General features: G+C 43.3%; 1 protein-coding gene across 3 annotated transcripts in view; it reads left to right on the top strand.

The window, feature by feature from the left end:
- The first annotated feature begins 20910 nt into the window (after nt 1–20910).
- The window catches only part of ZDHHC9 (zinc finger DHHC-type palmitoyltransferase 9), a 31817-nt gene continuing 28700 nt past the window's right edge, over nt 20911–24027 (top strand). Inside the window, exons 1-3 of one of the 3 annotated variants that reach the window (XM_057718799.1) lie at nt 20911–21109; nt 21455–21522; nt 23076–23377. In XM_057718799.1, coding sequence (XP_057574782.1) covers nt 23211–23377 — 167 coding nt within the window. In that variant the 5' untranslated portion in view covers nt 20911–21109; nt 21455–21522; nt 23076–23210. Of the gene's footprint in view, nt 21110–21454; nt 21523–23075; nt 23378–23798; nt 23919–24027 lie in introns of those variants that run through there. The other 2 variants (XM_057718798.1, XM_057718800.1) reach the window with 2 other exon arrangements.

A 24027-nucleotide genomic window follows, 5' to 3' on the forward strand; every position in this document is an offset into this window, starting at 1 on the left:
GTATGCCAGTCTCTAGGTCCATCCATGTCTCTGCAAATGGCACAATTTCATTCCTTTTCATGGCTGAGTAATATTCCATTTTCTATATGTACCATATCTTCTTTATCCATTCCTCTCTTGATGGACAATTATGTTGCTTCTGTGTCCTGGCTATCGTAAATAGTGCTGCAATGAACACTGGAGTGCATGTATCTTTTTAAAAAATATTTATTTATTTATTTATTTTATTGGCTGCTTTGTATCTTCATTGCTGCGTGCGGGCTTTCTGTAGTTGCGGGGAGCAGGGGCTACTCTTCATTGCAGTGCGCAGACTTCTTATTGAGGTGGTTTCTCTTGTTGCAGAGCACAGGCTCTAGGCATGTGGACTTCAGTAGTTGCAGTGCATGGGCTCAGTAGTTGTGGCACATGGGCTTAGTTGCTCCATGGCATGTGGGATCTTCCTGGACCAGGGCTCGAACCTGTGTCCCCTGAATTGGCAGGCAGATTCTTAACCACTGTGCCACCAGGGAAGCCCCATGGAGTGCATGTATCTTTTTAAATTATGGTTTTCTCCAGGTATATCCTCAGGAGTGGAATTGCTGGGTTATATGGTAGTTCTATATTTAGTTTTTTAAGGAACCTCCATACTGTTCTCCATAGTGTCGGCTACTCTATGTCTTTTGATTGGAGCATTTAGTCCATTTATATTTACAGTGATTATTGATAGGTATGTAGTTATTGCCATTTTGTTAATTGTTTGGGGATTTTTTTGTGATTCTTTTTTTATTCCTTTCTTTTTCTTTTGCTCTCTTCCTTTGTGATTCAATGACTATCTTTAGTGTTATCTTTGGATTCCTCTCTCTTTTCTGTGATTGCATCTATTACAGATTTTTGGTTTGTGGGTATCATGAGGTCTATCTCTCTCTCTCTCTATATATATATATATATATGCATTTTCACTTCCTCCCCTTGCACCCTTTAACATTTTTGATGTCATATTTTACATTTTCTTTGTTTTGTGTATCCCTTAACTACTTTTTTGGATATAGATGGTTTTATTACCTTTGTCTACTACCTTCCTACTACCTTTCTACATGGTTAATTTACTACCTTTAACTGTATATTTGCCTTTACCAATGAAGTTTTTCCTTTCATAATTTTCACGTTTCTAACTGTGACCTTTTATTTTTCATGTAGAAAAGTCCCTTTAACATTTCTTGTAAAGCTGGTTTGATGATGCTGAACTCTTTTAGCTTTTGCTTACCTGTCAAATTTATTTATTTATTTATTTATTGGCTGCATTGGGTCTTCGTTGCTGCGCACAGATTTTCTGTAGTTGCCGTGAGTGGGGGCTACTCTTCGTTGCAATGCATGGGCTTCTCAGTGCGGTGGCTTCTCTTGTGGAGCATGGGCTCTAGGTGCGCGGGCTTCAGTAGTTGCAGTATGCTCAACAGTTGTGGCTTGCAGGCTCTAGAGCACAGGCTCAGTAGTTGCGGTGCACGGGCTTAGTTGCTCCGAGGCATGTGGGATCTTGCTGAGTATCCAACTTGTATCCCCTGATTTGGCAGGCAGATTCTTAACCACTGTGCTACGAGGGAAGGCCATTGTCTGTCAAATTTTTGATCTCTCCACCAAGTCTGAATGAAAGCCTTCCCCTCCATCACTTTAAATATATCATGCCATTCCCTCTGCCCTGCAGAGTTTCTACTGAAAAGTCAGCTGATAGACTTATGAAAGTTCCTTTGTATGTAACTTGTTGCTTTTTCCTTGCTGCTTTTAATAGTCTCTCTTTACCTTTAATTTTTTTGACATTTTAAGTGTAATGTGTCTTGATGTGTTCCTCTTTGGTTTGATCACATTTGTGACTCTATGTTTCCTGCATCAGAGTGTCAATTTTCTTTCTCAGGTTAAGGAAGTTTTCAGTCACTATGTTTTCAAATATGTTCTCTACCCCTTTCTCTCTATCTTCTTCTGGGACCCTTGTGAATGTTAGTATGCTTGATGTTATCCCAGAGGTCTCTTAAATTGTTCTCATTTATTTTTATTCTTTAATCTTTTTTCTGTTCAGCTTCAGTGATTTCCACTACCCTGTGTTCCAGCTCACTGATCTGTACCTCTGTATCATCTAATCTACCATGGATTCCTTCCAGTGTATTTTTTATTTCAGTTATTGTATTCACCTCTGTTTGGTTCTTCTTTATATTTTTTAACACTTTGTCAAAGCTTCTAACGTCTCACTCTGTTCATCCAATCTTTTCCTGAGTTTTTGAACATCTTTACAATAATTACCTTGAGCTCTTTATCGGGTAGATTGCTTACTCCACTTCATTTAATTCTTCTTCTGGGGTTTGATCTTGTTCCTTCATTTGGAACATATTCCCCTGTTGCCTCATTTTGCTCAAGTTGCTGTTTTTATTTCTTTGTATTTGGTAGGTTGGTTACGCTCCCAGACCTTGAATAAGTGGCCTTTTGCAGAAGACATCCTATGCGTTCCAACAGCACACCCCTCTCTGTTCACCAAAGCTATATGCTCTAGGAGTGCCCCCTATATGGGGTGCATGAGTCCTTCTGTTGTGGTGAGCTGACTATTATGCATGGTTTGATAGATGTGGCTGGCCCCCAGTCTGGCTGGCTGCTGCCATCCCTAGTGTGAAGGCTTGCTGGCCTCAGGTGGGTGGGGCCAGGTCATGAGGTGGCTTGCTGAAGGGCCTCAAGTGTCCCGGATCTAGTGTCAGCCCACTTGTGGGTGGGGCCAGATTCCAGAGCAGCTGTCTGAGGGGTCCAAACTGTCCCAGCTGGTGTTGGCCTTCTGGTGGTTGGGCTAGTTCCTGACATGGCAGGCTGCATGGCTGTGGTGGTCCTGAGGCTGATGTCTGCCCACTGGTGGGTGAGACCAAGTCTTGGGGCTGGTGCTGACCTACTAGTGGGTGGAACTAGTTCCTGGGACCTCTAGCTACAAGGCTTGGGTGCCCTGGAGCTGGGATCAGTGCACTGGTGGGGGTGACCAAGGCCCAGGTTGTCCTAGAACTAGTGCTAGCTCACTGGAGGGTGGAGCTGGGTCCCAGGGTCTCTGACTGCAGGGCCCTGGTGGTCCCAGAATTGGTTGACCTACTGATGGGTGAGGCTGGTCCCAGGACTAGTGCTGGTCCATCGGTAGGCCTAGCTAAGTTCCAGGTTTTCTGGCTGCAGGGCCCTGAGTATTTCAGGGCTCGGGCTGATGCATTGGTGTGCAGGGATGGGTCCTGGGCCCTCTCATGGATGGAGCTGTGTCCCTGCCCTGCTAGTTGCTTGACCTGAGTTTTCCTAGTACAGGTGCTGACAGGCTGGCAGGTAGGCCCAGTTTCTATGCTATTAAGCTAGAGGGAGGATTCCAAAATGGGTCTTGCCTGCACCAGTGTCCTTATGGTAGAATGAGCTCCCCCAAATGGCTGCCACCAGTATCTGTGTCCCCAGGGTGAGCTGCAGTTTCCTCCTGCCTCTCCAGGAGGCCCTCCAAGATCAGCAGGTATGTCTGACCCAGGCTTCTTTCAAACTACTTCTTCTGCCCTGGATCCCGGAGCATGTGAAATTTTGTCTGTGTCCTTTATGAATGGAGTCTCTATTTCCCACCGCTCTCTGGCTCTCCTGAAATTAAGCTCTGCTTGCCTTCAAAGCCAGACATTCTGGGGGTTGTCTTCCCAGTGCAGGACCCTGGGCTGGGGAGTCCGCTGTGGGGCTCAGACCCCTCATTCCTTTAGGAGAACCTCTGCAATTCTTGTTATCCTCCTGTTTGTGGGTTGCCCACTGGGGCATAGATCTTGACTATACTGCACCTCTGCCCCTCCCACCTGTCTCGTTGTGGTTCATTTATATTTTTAGTTTTAGAAGATCTTTTCTGCTCGTCTTCAGGTCTTTCTCATCAGTAGTTGCTTTGTGAATAGTTGTTATTTTCGTGTGGGAGGAGGTGAACTCAGGGTTTTCCTACTCTGCCATCTTGGCCACTCTCCTAGCAACACATTCTTTTCTTACTCTTTTAGTTGTTAACCTAAAAAATTACAATATGCATTCATGACTAAAACCTACCTGCAATTAGTACTTTTACCACTGCTTAATGTAAGGACCTTTTAATAATTGAACTCACCTTATTCCCTTTTAAGTTGAGTTCTTTTTGTGTGCTGTTAATGTCATGAATTTTAATTCATTGTGTTTTTTTTTAACCCACAAGACATTTTTAAAAAATTCTGAAACAATCTCAAAGCTACAGAGAAGTTTTAGGTACACTACAAAAAAGTTTTCCCTGAACTTTTTGTAAGTCACTGACATGATGCTTTATCATTTCAAAATATTTCCATGTATATTTCCTTACAAAACTAAATATAACCATCAAATTGGAAAATTAACATTGATACATCACTATTATCCAGTATTCAAATCCTATTCAAGTTTTGCCAATTTTGTCAATAATATCCTTTATAGCCAAAGAATCAAATTTAGAACCAAGCATTGCATTTGATTGTCATGTCTATTTAGTGTTCTTCAAGCTGCAAAGGTTCCTCTCTCTTTCCTTGACTTCCATGACCTTGACACTTAAGGATTATTATTTTGTAAATGTCCCAGTTATTTCATAAAATGTCCCACAACTTAGGCTTATCTCATGTTTCCTCATGATCATATTCAGTTTATAATTTTTTGGCAGGAATATCACTGAAGTGATACTTTTAATCTTTCATTACATTAAGGTGGTGTCTCTCAGGCTATATACATATATATGTCCCCAGTTCCTAATCAAACTACTTATTCATTCATTCATATCAGTATGGACTCATGACTTCTTACTTTATTCAATGGGTTTTTTAAAATTATTTATTTATTTATTTATTGACTGCTATTGGGTCTTCATTGCTGTGCAGGGGCTTTCTCTAGCTGCGGGGAGCAGGGGCTACCCTTCGTTGTGGTGCATGGACTTCTCATTGCTGTGGCTGCCCTTGTTGCAGAGCACGGGCTCTAGGCACATGGGCTTCAGTAGTTGTGGCACGTGGGCTCAATAGTTGTGGCTCGCGGGCTTTAGAGCACAGGCCCAGTAGTTGTGGTACACGGGCTTAGTTTCTCCGAGGCATGTGGGATCTTCCTAGACCGGGGCTCGAACCTGTGTCCCCTGCATTGGCAGGCGGATTCTTAACCACTGGGCCACCAATGAAGCCCTATTCAATGTGTTTTAATCTAATACTATCATTATTTACTGTGACTTTCAAGTTTAGCCAGTGGGAGCCCTTTTAAGCTGGCTTCTGTGTCCTTTTGACATTTCCCCATCATTCTTTGAGCACTTCTTTACTTTTAGGGACAAAAGCTAGTTTCAAGCTGCTCATTCTTTCTGTGCCCCAGGCATAGAATTCGCTTTTTCTCCGAGATGCCTGATTCCTTTTCATGGAGAATGGTATTTAGAAACCAAGATCTAGGGGCTAGTTGTTCTCATTCATATTAGGGTTGTTATGGACTGAATGTGTCCCTACAAAATTCACATGTTGAAGCCCTAACCCCCAATGTGATAGTGTTTGGAGATGAGGCCTTTGAGAAATAATTAGATTTAGATGCGGTCGTGGGGATGGGGCCCCCATGGAGGGATTTGTCCCCTTACAAGAAGAGGAAGATACCAGAACTCTCTCCACCATGTGAGGACACGGTGAGAAGGTGGGAACTAGGAAGAGTTCTGCAAACCGGGAAGAGGCCTATCACTAGAACCCAACCATGCTAGCACACTGATCTCAGATTTACAGCCTTGAGATCTATAAGAAATAAATTTCTGTTATTTAAGCCTTAGTCTATGGCATTTTGTTATAGCAGCCTGGCTAAGACATGGGTGTTGCTGGTCCCAGGCCTTCTCAATGGATTAATAGTGAAAAACATGGTACCTATTTTTCTTATTATAATCCTCCTATATACAATCAATCAATCTTCTATAGCTATAATTCTCCATATGTCATTTAATTTCATGAGTATATTAATTACAATTATTTTCAAGCCTGTGTCTGAGAACTCTAACATCTGGATCTTCTTGGGTCTCTATCTGTTGCCTATTTTCTCTTGATTTTTCGGTCAGTGGTTGTCTTTTAACATGTTTCATTATTAGTGATTAAATGTTGGACACAATATAAAAAGTTGAAGAGATAATTTGAGGTGATGGCTGATGCTATCTTCCTCCAGAGGGGATTTATTTATTTTTATTAAAAAATTTTGTTGTTGGTAAGACTTTACTTTTTAAGGGGACTTTTTAGGTTCACAGCAAAATTGAGGGGGACATACAGATTTCCCATGTACTCCTGCTCCCGCACATGCATTGCCTGTCCCATTATTAACATCTCCCACCAGAGTGGTCCATTTGTTACAATTAACAAACCTACACAGACACATCATAATCACCCTTAGTCCATAGTTTACATTGGGCTTCACTCTGTTTTTTTTTTTAAGATTTATTTTATTATTTATTTATTTATTTACTTATTTTTGGCTGCATTGGGTCTTTGTTGCTGTGCGAGGGCTTTCTCTAGTTGTGGTGAGCAGGGGCTACTCTTCGTTGCGGTGCACGGGCTTCTCATTGTGGTGGCTTCTCTTGTTGCAGAGCACGGGCTCTAGGCATGCGGGCTTCAGCAGTTGCGTCTCATGGGCTCAGTTGTGGCTCATGGGCTCTAGAGCGCAGGCTCAGTAGTTGTGGCGCATGGGCTTAGTTGCTCTGTGGCATGTGGGATCTTCCTGGACCAGGGCTTGAACCCATGTCCCCTGCAATGGCAGGCAGATTCTTAACCACTGCGCCACCAGGGAAGTCCTGGGCTTCACTCTTGATGTTGTACACAGGGAATTTATTTTTTACTCTGGCAAGCACTCAAGGTAGGGATAGATCATCTTAATCTGATCAGAGATTGAGACTGGGCTTCAGTTTTTTAAAAAAATATTTTACTTATTTATTTGGCTGCACTGGGGCTTAGTTTCTACCCTTGGGATCTTTAGTTGTGGCATGCGGACTCTTAATTGCAGCATGCTGGATCTAGTTCCCTGACCAGGGATCAAACCTGGGCCCCCTTGCATTGGGATTGTGGAGTCTCAACTGCTGGACCACCAGGGAAGTCCCTGGGCTTCAGCCTTTATGAGGGTTGATCTGTTTTCCATTCTCTTTTACCCCTAGGTAATGGCTGTTTGAGGGATTCAGGTGAAATTCTGTGGTGTTTATCAGGGCTCCTCCTCATTCACAGGCACTCAACTCCATTTTACCACTTTCAGCTCCATGAGATTTCTGAAATTCCTGCTCAGCTTCTCAGACCTCCAGCCACTATTTTCTGCTCGGGTTCTTAGCTTCTCAATTCACAGCTTTCAGACTGGCAAGTGCCTTAAAAGCAAAAACGCAGCCAGATGTCTGGCTCATTTCTCTCTCTCTTTCTAGATTCTTCAGAATCTTGGCCTCTCAATTCCTTGCTGTCTTGATGGCCCTTCAATGTGACAAAAAAAAATGTTTTTTTCATGTGTCGATCAGCTTTTATAGTTGTTCTCACTGGGATGGTTAGTCTGAAACAAGTTAGTCTACCACCGACAGAAGCAGAAATTGCTTTAGACTCATAAAAGATAACTGTGTCTATTGTGTGGAGAGTTAAGAGGGGGCAAGAATGGAAATAGGGAGACCAGATGATAAGATAATGTCTTAGACAAGTCTGAAAATAGAGGCATGAGGAAATGGACATAGGTTGAGAGATAAGGGTGAGAAGAAGTAGAGGGAAATATAGGAGACTTAAGTCTTCATCTTACAAAGAGGGGTTGAACAGGAAATATAAGTTTAAGCATATTATTTAAAGTAAAAAAGATAACCATTAGAGGAAATAACAATACTGTGAAAATTATATTGGAAGGGATGGATGGGAAGTGGGAGTGATCAAAGTGAGCTTAATCCTTGCCTCTCATTGCATTATTTATTTATTTATTTTAATTCATTACTTAATTAATTGGCTGTGTTGGGTCTTTGTTTCTCCGCGCGGGCTTTCTCTAGTTGCGGTGAGTGGGGGCTACTCTTCATTGTGGTGAACGCGCTTCTCATTGTAGTGGCTTCTCTTGATGCAGAGCACGGGCTCTAGGCAAGTGGGCTTCAGTAGTTGTGGCACACGGGCTCAATAGTTGTGGTTTGCAGGCTCTAGAGTGCAGGCTCAGTAGTTGTGGCGCACGGGCTTAGCTGTTCCAGGGCATGTGAGTTCCTCCCGGAGCAAGGATCAAACCTGTGTCCCCTGCATTGGCAGGTGGACTCCTAACCACTGTGCCACCAGGGAAGTCCCTGCATTATTTAATAGGTATTGTCAAAGAAGAAAGAGTAGAGGAAGTTGGAAGAATTTTTAGGAGGTAAAATTTTCAGGGCTTGGTTATTGATTTAATTTAGTGACTAAAGGAGAGTGGGGATGCAAAGGTGATTTGCAGATTTCTAGCCTGAGTGATTGGATGCATGTGGCATTACAACTGAGGTAAAGAAAATGGAGGAGTATCTAGTTCAAGAGAGAAAATGATAAACTCAGTTTTAGTCATATGTGGTGCATTGTGGTTGAGAATGTAGGTACACATACACATGTGGGCAAAGGTTCTTATCACAATAAAATAAAAAAAGAGAAATTAACAATAAAACCCTAGCAAAAAGTATCTGGCCACTTGGAAATTTAAAATGACTTTGTCTAAAAACTCTTGGGTTAAAGTGGAAAAGAAACAAATTACAATTGTGTATAAATACATGATAATTAAAGCTAAAATGCAAAGAACCCATGCTATTGTTGTTTAGATAAATATCTTTGCTTTGTAGACCTCTGCTGTAGACTGAATGCTTGTGTCCCCCACAAATGCATATGTTGAAACCTAACCCCCAAGGTGATGATATTAGGAGATGGGACCTTTGGGAGGTGCTTACGTCATTGAGGTGGAGCCCTCATGAATAAGATTAGTGCCCTAGGGAATTCCCTGGCAGTCCCGTGGTTAGGACTTGGCAATTTCACTGCCATGGCCCAGGTTCAATACCTGTTCGATCCCTGGTTGGGGAGCTAAGATCTCGCAAGCCGCGTGGTGAGGCTGAAAAAAAAAGGTATTAGTGCCCTTTTGAAAGACTCCCCAGAAAGCACCCTTGCCCCTTCCACCATGTGAGAACACATTGAAAAGATGTCGGCTGTCTAAGAAGCAGTTTCTCACCAGACACTGGATATGCTGCCTACCTATCTTGGGCTTCTCAGCCTCCAGAACTGTGAAAAATGTGTTGTTTTTTATAAGGCCCTCAGTTTATGGTATTTTGTTATAGCAATACCAAGGGACCAAGACGACTACATTGATAACTACAGTCAGAATTCTGTACACAGAGTGGGCAGCTGAGATGAGCCTTCCCCCTTCTGTGATGCTAAGTGAGGCCTGTGTTTGTCTGGCAGTGCCATGCATTTCATTTTGTCTTGCATTCATTTATAACCCTCAGCAGCAACTCTTCTCCCGATGATAACCTTGGTATAAATTGGCTTCATACTCTAATAGAACTTGGGAATGTTGATATGTTCAAACTATGGTATCCTAATGTTTCCATAGTAACTAATGCACACCCTGGGGGAAAAGATAGAAAATAAATGAGAATAGCATTTTAACAAAATAAGTGAGGGGCGAAGAGGCTTTAGACATGTGATTACCTCTTATTTAGGAATATGAAGATATTCATCTCCTTAGTAATGGGGTTATAAAAGTTGTTACAATGAAACATGTCAGTAGCCATTTTTATTCCATTTTTCTCTATAAGCATCACCATTGAAAGCATTTAAATGCTTTTTTGCCCAATAGTACTGTAGAAAGTGTGTTAAAAGGACATAGTTGCTGTTCTCCTGTGAGCCACCATCAGAATGGGACAGGTTAGGCCAATGGTCATAGTCCAGCCTGCCAGACAGAGCTTTGCCCCAGTGACTATTGGGAGGAGTGAGGATTCAAAGCAGCTTATTCAATTCTATGGAATTTGTTTGCTTTGATGCAAGACTTTGCTAGCAACTCAACAGTCTCTTGGTTAAAGACTGACAGTATAGGTTGCTGCTGTTCCTCCTTTCTTATTCCACCAGCTGATTTTTCCCATTCCTCCCCAACATCCTTGTTCTTCCTTCTCCAAATGCATTCTATGCACCATCTCTACCAATTTCAAAACAATTTATTCACTTTGCCTCTTGGCCAGTTCTAATGTTCTCAATGTTTGTATATATGTAGATAGATACATGCTCCCTATATATATCTCTGATAAACTGATAATTTACTAAAATATGAAACAGTCTGTTTTAGTGTTAAACCAGTTCTTAAGGACTGAATTGTGTCCCTCCCCCTCAATTTACATATTGAAGCCCTAACCCCCAATGTGGCTGTATTTGGAGATAGGGCCTATAAGGAGGTAATAAAGGTTAAGTGAGGTCATAAGGGTGGAGCCCTAATCTAATAGGACTGGTGTCCTTATAAGAAGAGGAAGAAAGACCAGATCTCTCTCTCCACCCCCCCCCCACCTCCCTTTCTTTCTTTCTGTATGCCAGAGAGGAAAAGGCCATGTAAGGACACAGCAAGAAGACAGCCGTCTGCAAGTCAGGAGGAGAGTTCTCACCAGGAGCCTAATCAAGCTGGCACCTTGATCTTGGACTTCTAGCCTTTAAAACTGTGAGAAAATAAATTTCTGTGTTTGAACGACCCAGTCTATGTAGTTTGTTATGGCTGACCGAGCAAACGAACATATTAGAGCTACATGCACAACCAATTAAGCTGTTATCAGATAGGAACAGACTTTGTAAGAACGAAGAGATACCTTTTTTATTTTAGAATAACAGAGATCAAATTTCTACAGATAAATATAATAACTAGTGGGATATTATTCAACCCAGAACAGAAACACAGAGAGTAGAAGGGTAGAGGTATACTGAATAGCTCCAGGTAGTTAGACAGCCTGGTTTAGCTGATTCAGCTTGGCGTGATCCCTTCCCCATTTAGAAGAGAAGTTAGGAAGCACATTCTTTTTTATTTTTTGAACATACTCATATCACCTTTTGAAATTTAGTCTTGAGCTTACCTTCCATGCAAATGAATTCAGAGATTAGAAGCAAGATGTGATGGGAGGTGCCAGTAGGGTGAGGTTCTTTAATGGGAATTAAAGTCAATTTCTTGGAGTTTCCAGGGGATGATACATCAGAATAGTGACGGTTTGCCTTGGATGGCCAGAGGTCTGGTAGACATTCTCAAGTTCAGAAGGGTCTTAGAATTCAGATAAAAAAGGAGTATATCTTCATCCTAGAGGCTCAGTTCAGACAAGTGACATTTCTATTTTGTTTTGTTTTGTCTTTAACTTGTGACATTCGGTTTTACGGTCACTGGGAAATGTGGAAATTTTCAGGAAATGAAGTTCTCAATAAAACATTCTCTCATCCCAAGGGATTTGGTCTCTATCATTATTACATCCAAATTAAAACAAGGCAGAAACTATTCATTCCTGGATAGAATGGTCTCCTCTTGTCATCTATAATACAGAGTGCTAAAAGCTCCTGGTCAATCCATTATATCAATAAGGAACATATCTTTGCAGACATTAATTTCTTTTTAGTTTTTTCTCTGTGTGGGATTCAGTCTAACAGATTGTCTGAATATATATTTAATACTTCAGTTCTGAATATAAGAAATGGGATAGTTTTGTATCCATTTGTAGCTGGGTAGAGGTTTGGCTTGAGATCCAAATACTGTAGTTTTGCATAGTATATTGATATAAAATTAATTAAAATTTCTGTATGGCTAATATATGCACATGGAGTAAAATTACAAAGCTATAAAAGAGTGTACACTGAAAATTAGTTTTCTCTCCCACCCTTACATCCAAGTTCTCCAGTTTCTACCCCTGAAGGCAAGCACTGTTACCAGTCTCTTGTTCCCTTCTAGAGATCTTCCACAGTGCGCTGATGGAAGGAAAAGGATTTTTCCCTTCCCTAGCTTGCACTCAGCCCCTGGCAGCATGAAAATGCTGCTTTTTGAGGTGAAAACTAATGCTCTAAGCAGTAGAATGGGACAGTGACTGCCCTTGCTCCTTCTCACATCCCTCCTTGGAAACCATATACCCAAAGCAGATCATAAGAGATTTGCCTAAACCACTTCTAACTGGACATAACACGAACACAGATGCAGTTGTCAGGAATACGCAGCAACAGAAACACCTAACAGATCCATACATTAAATATTTACTTAGTTGTGTATGTGAAAAAAGTAGATGCTTTTGCTAGTTGTTGAGCAGGGAGGGGGTTCTGTTTTTATGCAGTATAGACTCAGTGAGCAATTGTTCACTCTTTTCCAAGGAGTTGGAGAAGGTTTCATCAGAGAGGTGCTGTGTAAGTGACAGAAGGGAGAAACCTTGGCCTCGAAGGTGTGGAAGAAACATTCCAGCATGAGTTGTGGTCTGGGGGAAATCTTGAAATTGGAGCTTGGGATAAAAGAAAGAAGGGAGTGTTGAACGTTGGTTTGCGAAGAGCCGAGGGGGTGAATTGGACTGGCAGGAAGAGATGGTGCAGTGAAAGCGAGGTAATATGGGGTGAATGGTCATTTGCATTTATGTGTAGTGAAGTTTTGTATAAGGATCTATGCACAGAGGTCAGTCAGTCCCTCTATACTTACTACGCCTCCCATGTTCCTAGCACTGCCATCAGAACAGTCTTTGAGTCCAGAATTTTTCTCTAACAGAGGCACCGAAGAATGGATTGTAGGATACTATGGTGGTTTTCCTCCATGATGTTCTTCTCAGAGGTTAATTCTATTAACTCCGCAGCCATAACTTTCCTTAGTAACTTGTTATGGATCTATCATCCACACATTCATGTAAAACAGTTTCTCAATCTTACCACTCTTGACATTCTGGGTCGAATAATTCTTTTGTGAGGCACTGTCCTGTGCATTGTAAGACATTTTGCAGTGTCCCAGGCCTCTGCCCACTTGATGCCCGTAGTAGCCCACCCCCAGCTGTGACAACTAAAAATGTCTAGACATTGTCAATGTCCCCTGGGGCAAAATAGCCTCCAGTTGAGAACCACTAATATAAAGCCTCATTAACTTATGTAGTTTTTTGTTGTTGTTCTGTAAAATTCCCATTCAAAAATTAACATTTATAAATGTTTATCAAAGTGATACATTCATGTGGATAAAAATGAAATAGTGCCAAAGGGCCTCCTTATAATAAAAAGCAACTATCTCCTGCCCCACTCCTCCCCACCTGTGGTCCCATTCCCTGAGGGTTACCACCTTTAACTATTTCCGGTTTGGGTTTTTCTAATGTTCCTGTAGTATCCATCAACCTGTTTATCCATTCACTCAAACCACATATTTATTGGGCACTGTGTTAGTTTGCTAGGGCTGGCATAACAAAACACCACTGGGAGGCTTAAACAGCAGAAATTTATTCTCTCACAGTTCTGGAGCCTAGAGGTCCAGGATCAAGTTTCCAGAAAGCTTGGTTTCCTCTGAGGGCCATTTGGGAAGGATCTGTTCCAGGCCTGTCTCCTTGGCTTAAAAATGGCCACCCACTTGCTGCTTCTTCTTGTGATTGTTCCTCTGTGCATCCCTGGTGTCTCTTCCTCTTCTTATAAGGATACCAGTCATCCTGGATTATGATTCCTTCCCAACGGCCTCATTTTAATTTAATTGCATCTTTCAAGAACTTATTTTCAAATACGGTTACATTCTAAAGTACTGGAGGTTGGGACTTCAACATATACATTTTGGGAGCATGCAATTCAACCCATAACAAGCACCTACTGTGTGCTAGTCACTGTTCTCAGCACTTACTTGTGCTTACCAATTTATTATAAAAGGATATGATAAAAGATACTGATGAACAGCCAGATGAAGAGATACATAGGACGAGGTTTGGGAGGGTCCTGAGCGCAGGAGCTTCAGCCCCCGTGGAGTTGCGTGCATCACCCTCCCAGCGTGTGGATGTGTTCACCAACCTGGAAGCTCTCTGAACTCATACTTTTGGGAGATTTTATGGAGGCTTCATCATGTAGGCGTGATTGACCACTAACGCCCTTTCCAACCCTTCTCCTTTCTCAAGAGAATGGGAGGTGGGGCTGAAAATTCCAAGCTACTAATCATGGCTGGTCTTTCTGGTGATCAACCTTTATCCAGGAGCCAGCCAGGAGCTCACCCAGAGTTGCCTCATTAGAAGAAAAGACACTCCTATCACCCAGGAAATGACAAGGGTTTCAGGAGCCCTGTGTCAGGAACTGTGGTCGAAAACCAAATATTAGAACAAAAGATGTTCCTAGTGCTCTTACCACTTAGGAATTTACAAGAGTTTTAGGAACTCTTTGTAAGGAACTGGGGAGCAGGGACCAATAACATTTTTTTCTATTATTTCACAAATGGAAAGCCATTGGACAAGCTGTGGGTGGCAAGGTCGGAATTAATTAACAGAATCTCTCCAGCTGCTGTGTTAATAACAGACCAAAAGGGGGCAAGGTGGAAGCAGAGAGACCAGTAAGGGGAATATTGTCATAATCCATTTTCTCTAAATGATATGCCCTCCCTTGGTTTAGCAGCTCTAGACTTCATCCATCTAGTGACTTCCTGCTCTAATAAATGTGGATTTAGCTCACTTACACTGCAGCAACCATTCTCCCTTCCTTCCAATACATCACCCCTTTGAGTTCCTCTATTTAGTTCCCTTCTTAACAGACAACCATTTTAATGTGTATCTTTTTGTTTGCATGTCTTTTTTGGTTATTTTTGTGCCTTTATATAAGACACATAAATCTCTATTTCTTGTTTCATCATCTATAGATAGTAACTCTTGATTCTATACTTTCTAAAATTAGATTAGTGCCTCTACACATCCTTCCACCTCCCCTAACTTTGTCTACCTTCCAATTTCTGTACCCTGTGCTTTTACATTGTTTGTTAACATTTACTTTATACTTCGTAATCATAATTAAGTTTCCTGTGTTTGTCTGTGGTTGGATTCCAAAGGTTGAAAACCAATAAAGATAGTGTTTGTATTATTACAATTGTATACTTTTCAGTGTGAAGCCAAGAAATGGGCCTCAATTACATTTTCATGTTACAACTTCCATCAATTATTCTATATCACTCCTCGTTCTAGTTGTCTTCATTATTGGAAAATAGCATTTTGAACGGTTTTGTATTTTCCTTGAATTTTTGATTGCCTTTTTTTTTTGCTGTGGTTTGATTAAATATATGCTGTCTTTACCATATCTCTGCTATTTTCCAGCTTTCTCATTTTGTCTATTGCTCAGAATAAATTCTATTTGTCTAGAAGCCCACTTCCTGTGTTCATTCTGTCCAGTTCTTCACATTTGATCCATGGACTTCTTATACAGATTTTGCTTTTCTTGGTGTTTCTTTATTGCCTTTTTTGGATTATTTCTTACATTCTATGCCTTTATTGTATCCCCAATTTTCCTAGCTCTTAACCATACCATCTCTTTTGCCGACTTCCCTTTTCCCTGGATGCCTCTTTTTATGTTCTCTATGGTGTTTTTCTGGGCTGGTCGGTTCCAAAATCAGCCTTAGTTTTTGTGTGTTCAGTGAATACCCTTTCCTCCAATTTCTGTCTTCCAGACATTTGTGAAATATAGTGTCATCTAATGTCCCTCTTCTCTTCTTCGTTATGAGCTTATGCCATTTTAATCCCTTTACTATACTTCTAATGGTGTCTTAGGAAAGAGTTGATATAAATGCATGTGGTCATCCTGCTATATTTAGCAAGAGGTATAGAGCCTTATAATAATTTTTAAATCTTTCTTTTTAAGTCCTAAAATTAATAATACTCCTTGTAACTAATTCAGACATGAAAGAAGTGTATAAAGTAAAACTTAAAAGTTTGTTCACCACTCTCACTCCCCAGAGGTAACCACTGTTCAGTAAATATCCTTCCAGATTTAAAAATAAAATATACACATATAAAATGATACACATACATGCACAATGAGTTTTTTTATTTTATAAAGTTTGGATTTTATAAAAGTTTAGATACTTGGTTTTTAAACTTAATATATATTGGGGATACTTGCATGTCAGCGGATAGATAATTTTTTAATGTAAAATCTTTATTAAAATATATACACATCCTGGGACTTCCCTGGCGGTCCAGTGGTTGAAACTTTGCCTTTCAACGCAGGGGGTGTGGGTTTGGTCTTTGGTTGGAGAGCTAAGATCCCATATGCTCCGCGGCCAAAAAACCAAAACAAACAAACAAAAAACAAACAAAACAAAAACAAAATGTAGAACAGAAGCAATATTGTAACAAATTCAATAAAGACTTTAAAAATGGTCCACATCAAAAAAAGTCTTAAAAACAAGAAATGTTCAATATATACACATACAGAAAGGTGATGGTCTACTCTTTCCTGTGTATGTAGTTAAAGAACTTTTTGTTTGCTAACTTTTGCAATGACAAGCAATTGTACATATATCTTTGAACATATGTGCTAGTATTTCTCAATAGAAGTAGGATTGTTGGGTCAATGGTATATAATGTAAAAATATTAAGAGATCCTACTGAACAGCCCTACTGAAAGATTTTTCCAATTTACTCTCTATCAACAGTATTTGAGAGGGTGCACCCTTCTGAGGCAAGCTCTCCCTAAAAGGTTGGAGACTCTGCTGTGCATGGTTGAGAATTGGACTCTGGCCTGTTTTATGTTTATCTTTAATGGCTTCACCTGAGCTGGTGTTTTCTCCCTTAGAATATCTGAAGTCCCTTAGAGCCTGGGATCATGTCATTTACTTCTTTGGTATTTCCCATAGTGCCTAGTAGAGGCTGGGCAAACTGCGGGTGCTTGACACATACTTAATGACTGACTGATAAACCAATTTATAGTTTTGGGCTACACAATCCCTTGAGGTCACCTCCTGGAATGAGAGGGCTGAGCAGAGTGGAAAGCTAGGGCTGTGCTGGGTCAGTATCAGATACTCTTATTTAGACATCAAGTTTAGGCCATAATCTAGGAACCTAAACTGTGGGCATCTCACACAATCCCTGGCTCAGAGGAGGTCCTTAATCAATGGTCTCTATTGATGTTATGATGACTCCTGTTTGGTGAGAGAGTAGTCTTAGGACTAGTGTTGAGGGCTCTGGCACAGCATCTAAAATCATTCTGGGTGGATCCACAAATGCACAATCTAGAGATGCAATAAAATTCAAAACCAGCGATAGCAGGCAGGCATCAGAGGCAGAAGCAGAGGCTTGAGCAGTTTAGTTGCATTGTGATAGCACCTTCCCTGGTATCCTCAGGCAGTTTTCACTGGACTTTTTGTATGTTTGGCTTTCACATGGTGACATTTTAAAGGTGCTTCTCAGTCTCTGACAGGAGCCGACAATCTCAGCACAGTGATGTGAACACAGAAGGTATGTCATGAAAGAGATGCCACTGATCTCTCACCTGTTGAAACAGATAATGTGGGGGCAATATTGAGGAATCACTTCATGGTGCTACAGAACAGCCACTCTACTAGACCAAGATTACAGCCCAAGCTTTTCCCAAGCAGGAGTAGGGTGCCCTGGAGATTGGAAAATCAAAAGGCCAGTCAGATAAGGATTAATTTCAGTGATGGATTTAGAGGATCTGTAAACATGTGGCACATGGATGACAAGGGTTCAATAGTCAGCAGTGCAGATAAAGGAGGGAGGTGGGAAATGGCAGTTACCTACAGACATCATTAGAACACACAACAGTGATATGTCAGACATTTAGCACATATCATCTCCAATCCCTTTCATCACTCTATGAAGTAGGCATTAGCTCCATTTTACACATGAGGAAATAGGTTCAGAAAGGAGAAATTACTTGTCATAGTTTATACAAGCTACTAAGTAGCAGAGCCAGGATTTGAACCTAGGCCCTTCTTGGCTATAAAGCTTTGGAGCCATCCTGGCTCTTCTGCGTCAGTGATAGCAGCCCAGGCCTCAGGGAAACAGCTGTTGCTTAAGAACACTAGGTGGTCATGTGTGGACAGGGTGCCCATGGTTCTTTCCTTTGGTCACCAATTCATTCTACAAATATATGGCTTTTGGGGGGCATTTTATTTTATAAATTTATTTATTTATTTATTTTTATTTTTGGCTGTGTTGGGTGTTCATTGCTGCTCACGGGCTTTCTCTAGTTGTGGTGAGTGGGGGCTACTCTTTGTTGTGATGCACGGGCTTCTCATTGTGGTGGCTTCTCTTGTTGCGGAGCACAGGCTCTAGGCATGTCGGCTTCAGTAGTTGCAGCACATGGACTCAGTAGTTGTGGCACACGGGCTTAGTTGCTCCACAGCATGTGGGATCTTCCTGGCCCAGGGCTTGAACCCATGTCCCCTGCATTGGCAGGTGGATTCTTAACTACTGTGCCACCAGGGAAGTCCCAAATATATGTTTATTTGTAGCCAGAAAGTAAGGAGAGGAGAGCAGGCCGGGTAGGTGAGGCGGGAAGGGACATTTGTGTGGGTAGGAGAGCAAGGGGGCATGGAAGCGTTGAGGCTAAAGTAGAGAAAAAAAGGGGGCCAACAAGAGCTTGAATGCAGGATAGGGACTAAGTTTTGGGGTCTGTTCTTGGATACAGTACTGAAGGGGCCCCTGGATGTTTACAGAAGAGATGTCTGAAGCAACACGCACAGGCAAGCTGCAACCCAGTGGCAGCACTCAAGATCTGAGGCTGTTCAAACAGAACTTTACACCTACACACCTCGAACACACACTCACACAGGAACCATCAATATGGAGACAGGTATTTTTAAACAAGCACACCAGAATGTATGTGACCACACAATGGAAGCCTATATCTTTATTCCATGCTGTTTCCAGTGCCAACACCGATTTGGATGCATAAAGTCTAGAGGTTTGTGGAAAAGAAAACAGAAAAAAGAAAAAGAGAAAAGAAGAGAAAACCATCTTAGTTTATAGTCAAAATGTAGTTGGGTGTGTGTATTAAGACTTTTGGCATTATATAAAACAATGCGATGACATAGAGGGAATTAGTATGGAATGTTTGTCCATATACATTTTCTTTATGTTTCTCTTACAGGTGAGCATAAATAATAACAGATTATAATAAAGCAAGCCTGACCTACACAGCCACTTAATCCCAGAGGGAAGGTGACCCAGCGCTGGGAGGGGCAGAGCTCAGGAATGTGTTGCCGTGACACATAGATTCCAGGGCTCTCCAGGCTTCGCCTGCACCTGAGATATGGACAAAGTATGTTTGGGTGCTGTGGAGGTTTATTTTTGTCCATTCCCCAGTCAGGAGGATGGCAGCTGGGGTGACTGTGCCACTCCTAAGGGCATCTGGTGTACACAGGCTTGGGAATCCAGGGGTCCAATGAGGATGAGGGGCTTTCCTCTCCCTTCCATACCAAGTGTGTGCAGTACAAGCAGCCTCCAGGATTTAAAGGGGAGAACTGGAGGCAATGATACTGATCATACGGTTCATAAAGACTAAACCGATGATTATAATCAGCATGAGTGCTTGGGAACAATAGAAGCTTTATAAAGACATACTTTCCCCTACAAATTAATTATAACACATCTCTCTCATAAGAGAATTACCTAGTGATTTTTAATCCTCTAAAATTTTTGATTGAGGGGTGCCATGAAAGTGTCAAATGTAGCTATCATTAGGTAGCATTTTGCTTCATATCATGTGGTACCCAAATCCTGTAAAAGGAGAAATAGTTCTTGACCATGCAAGTGGTCCTTAAACTAACACACACAAAAAACTGCTTTGGGAGGAGCTTTGGCAGTCTCTTTTGTATTCATTGCAAATACCTTCACCCCAGAGAAACTTTATTCAAGCTCAGGAAAATAGCTGACAATCTGGGCACTCTCCCCAACCGTGTGACAGGTAAGGAAAGGCCACCTTCTGCCCTCTCTCATATTTCCCCTTATATTTGGAAGCCAAGAGCCATACTAGTGGAAACAGACCTAGTGTCTTTTGAAGTTTGCTGTATAATATTGATGCCGTGGTTCTCAACTGTTTTCCTTACTCCAGTCGCATTCTAAAGGATGTAACTTACACAGATCAGTAGCAGTGGTTCGTCATGGTAATAACTGCCCTGCCATGGGAGGTGATGGAAGGAAAGAATCAATGTGGTTGGCGGGCGGAGATTCTGCCTTGGAATCCCGCTACTCACCCCCACCCCCATCCCCGCCCCCCGCCCCATTATCACAAGCTCTTCAAATCTAATACTAACTTACAAGCATTTGGGGGCAACCTTTACTTCATTATCTACCTGAAAGAATTTACGTCCTGTCCGTAGTTTCTCTAGCCTCGTCACTGTCACTTTTTTGTTTTACGATACTGCAAATTGATTCTACGTTCTTGGGGACAGTTATCCCTTTCAAGTTCCTTGTTACGTTTGTTTTGTTCCAAAAGCCTTAGAGATGCAGGCCACGGTGATTGGGACATAGGTGGGGTCCCTACCTAGTGAATAGGACTTGGGAGGCAGAGGACTTGTTTTTACGCTGGTAAAGAGTAAAATCCCGAGTCGCGGTTGCCTTCATACAAGTAGGGCTGGAGAGGCCCAGGGAGGACCTAGTTTGGGGTGAGCACCGGGACCTGAGCCAGTGTTGCTTCAGCGTCTCCTGGTACGTGGTGGTGGGGGGGCGGGCGGGGGGAGGCAGGTCCCTTGTCCTTCCTGGTCCCATTGGCACTACCCTTCACCCCAGTCCCTGCGGAACTATATGAATAGAAAGCGGCACTTCACACATTGGCCCTCAGACGCCAAAGGGAGGGTAGCAATGCCTTGGCAGGTGGGCACGAAGCCGGGAGATGGGTGGGGGAGTGGGGCGGAGGCATTGTCGAGTGGCATTCGGCGCAGCCAATGGTAGTTCGGGACAGGGGCGGCAGGGGCGGAGGCGCCGAGGCGGATCAGCCAATGGAGGGCGAGCAACTACTGGAACGACCTGGTGACGTGAGGAGCGTTCCATTCGGCCAGCGGTGGGCGGTTGCCACGGCTGGTTTAGGGACCCGACCATTGGGGCTCCTTGTCCGGAGGAGGCAGCCTCCGGGCTGGGGAGAAGCCGCTGCCACCTCGGGCGGCCGACGCGGTGCCCTGGGACAGTGCACTTCCTGGCCTCGCTTCCCGGCCGAGTTCGGTCTCCGGGGTTCAGGTAACAAGGGGTGGGGGTGGGGGTCTCCGGGGCTCGGCCGCGTGGTGGGCTACCGCCCCCTCGGAGGCGCCGGGACGCGCTGATCCTGGCCCTGCCCTTCTCGGCTCAGCGGCTGTCGAGCCCCTGGCCGGGGGTGACTACACGTGGCGGGGCGTGTGTGAGTGTGTACGAGCGTGCGGAGGTGGCGCCCGTCCCAACCTGCCCGGGGCGGTGGTCGGCGGCGTGGCCGATGCAGGGCGGGCCCCCAGAGGCCGCGCCTGCCGCCCGCCCGGGACTCAGGCCTCCGGCCCCGGGCCACTGGGCCGGTCGCTGGTTCTCGACGGGTTTTGATCTTTGTTCTCCCAGGCCCGGTTCCCCTTCCTGGTCTCTCTTCTCCCGCTGGGCCGGTTTATCAGGAGAAGATTGTTTTCCAGGTTAGTTTTACACAAAGGAAGTGTTCTCTGTACCTCTGGTGCCCCCTCCCCTTTCCCAGGCCTTCCACCTTCTCCTTTCCCTGCTCAGTTCCTAGTCTCTCTTTGGACCCTTGCCCTCTCCAGCCCAGGAATGGTTTCGCGTTGGTTGTTTCTCATCAGTCAGTGAGGCTGCAGGCTTCCGCCTCGTTCTTGCCAGCGCGGAGCATGTGGTATCAGTAAATAGAGGCCACGACACCGCACCTGAGAGGAGGAAAAGGGTGGCAGTGGCAGAGAAAGGCTGGGCCTGGGGATTCAGGATGCTAAGTGGAGATGGTACTTCAGAAATGTCCCAGAAAGCACCTTTATGACTTTTCTTTTTTTTTTTTTTTAATATTTATTTATTTATTTTATTAGCTGTGTTGGGTATTTTTTGCTGTGTGAGGGCTTTCTTTTTAGTTGCAGTGAGTGGGGGCTACTCTTCGTTGTGGTACGCGGGCTTCTCATTCCCTTGGCTTCTCTTGTTGCAGAGCACGGGCTCTAGGCGCGTGGGCTTCAGTAGTTGTAGCACATGGGCTCAATAGTTGTGGCTTACGGGTTCTAAGCGCAGGCTCAGTAGTTGTGGCGCACAGGCTTAGTTGCTCCGTGGCATGTGGGATCTTCCTGGAGCAGGGATCGAACCCACGTCCCCTGCGTTGGCAGGTGGATTCTCAACCACTCCGCCACCTAGGAAGCCCTATGACTTTTCTTAACTGCTGCCATCCCTCGTCCTCTTCGCCTCCTTCCCCCAGCCATATCTGAACCTCTTAAGTCAGCCTTTCACCTACAGGTCTGTGATGTGGTTTCATTAAGATTCCCACAAATGTTAGGCTAGACCAGCAAGGTTGGTTCATTTCCCGGACTCAGGAAGTTAGGAGCGTTTGATTAGGGGAAATCTGTTTTGAGTAAATACAACCTGGGTTTATGTACAGTGTCCAGAACCTCCTATCTCTGCCAGAGGATGACTTGTTCCCTGGCGTGATTCATATTTGAGTGGCTAATTGAAGAAAGAAGATGAAGAAGAGGAGGAGGGGAGAATGGCTCCTTAAGGACAGAAACTCTACTATTATTTTTAGAGTCCTCTTTGTGATGATTATAGAAAAATATGGTATAGTGGAAAGTGCCCTGGACTGAAGGTCAGCAGACCTGTTTTCTTGACTTTGCTTCATGGCTTTGTGACTCTGGAGAAGTTATTTCCCCTCTTCGGTCTTCACTTTACACATTTCCAAAACAAAGTAATTGGGGCTATCATCTATAAAATCCTTTCTAGTTCCAAGGTTCTATGATAATAACATCATCAGTATTATATTGGAAGTAAAGGGGTATATTTAAGAAGATATGCTAGCCCCCTTCTCTTTTTGAGAACCTTTAACCCTCTCTTCTTTTAGGGGACAAAGACAGATTGGAAATAAACTCTCCCATTTCTTCACCCCTGCCTCTTTGGGCAGTGCTCATCTTTCTGCCTCTGGGAAAGGAAGACTGAACTGCATTTTCTTGTTCCTGCCTCATTGTTTTTTCCTTTTTGTGCTTTTTCTTAGGGCCAGGAATTGGACTTCTGATGATGTTTGACCCAGCGGCAGCAATAGCAGGCAACTTGATTTCAAAGCTGGGCTCAGCTTTTGCTTCTTCCCTCTTGTAATCACAAAACCCATTTTGGATCAGGAATTCCAGTCATGTCTGTGATGGTGGTGAGAAAGAAGGTGACACGGAAATGGGAGAAACTCCCAGGCAGGAACACCTTCTGCTGTGATGGCCGCGTCATGATGGCCCGGCAAAAGGGCATCTTCTATTTGACCCTCTTCCTCATCCTCGGAACGTGTACACTCTTCTTCGCCTTCGAGTGAGTTTCCATTGAGTAGAGTTGCCTGATTATGGTTACCTTGGGTCCAGGGGAGGAACCTTCTTTCTGGGGAGATTGCGGCTAGTCCTTGGATGGCTGTCACTGTCCTCTTGAGCAGTGTCTGTAGATCATGCTAACTGAATTCATTGCTTTGAGCTTATAGCAGAGTATGTGCCTCCTAAAAAGACCAAGACCTTTGATACCAATTTTGTAGCACTGATTTGGGTCCACCCCTGGAACACTTGGGAAATAAAAGAGTTTGTCTTTATCACTCACCTCCCCTTTTCAGTGGTCTCCTTAGATGCTTAGTGACAGACTGCCTCTTCCCCACCCCTCCCAAGCCTAGGGGCACTCCCCGTGGTCATAACTCCACCCCGTAATACTCACCTATTCTGTTATTCTGGGTCCTATTTCCTTAGGGCTCAGCTCTCAGCTAGCTGTTAAGTTGAAAAGCCAAGTGAATTGGGAACCTGCAGACTGGTTCCAGCCTCAGCTGTGCCACCATCTAGCTGCGTGTGTGGCACATATGTGCTTATTAAATGTGAGTTGCTCTTTCTTTCACTCAAAATCCCTCGACATAAACAACTCTCTATTCTGTGTGTGCCTGATACCAGCCTTGGAGTTATTTTTTCTGTGATGTAATAGCTAGT

This window comes from Hippopotamus amphibius, chromosome X (assembly GCF_030028045.1).
Source record: "Hippopotamus amphibius kiboko isolate mHipAmp2 chromosome X, mHipAmp2.hap2, whole genome shotgun sequence".
Lineage (NCBI taxonomy): Eukaryota > Metazoa > Chordata > Mammalia > Artiodactyla > Hippopotamidae > Hippopotamus > Hippopotamus amphibius.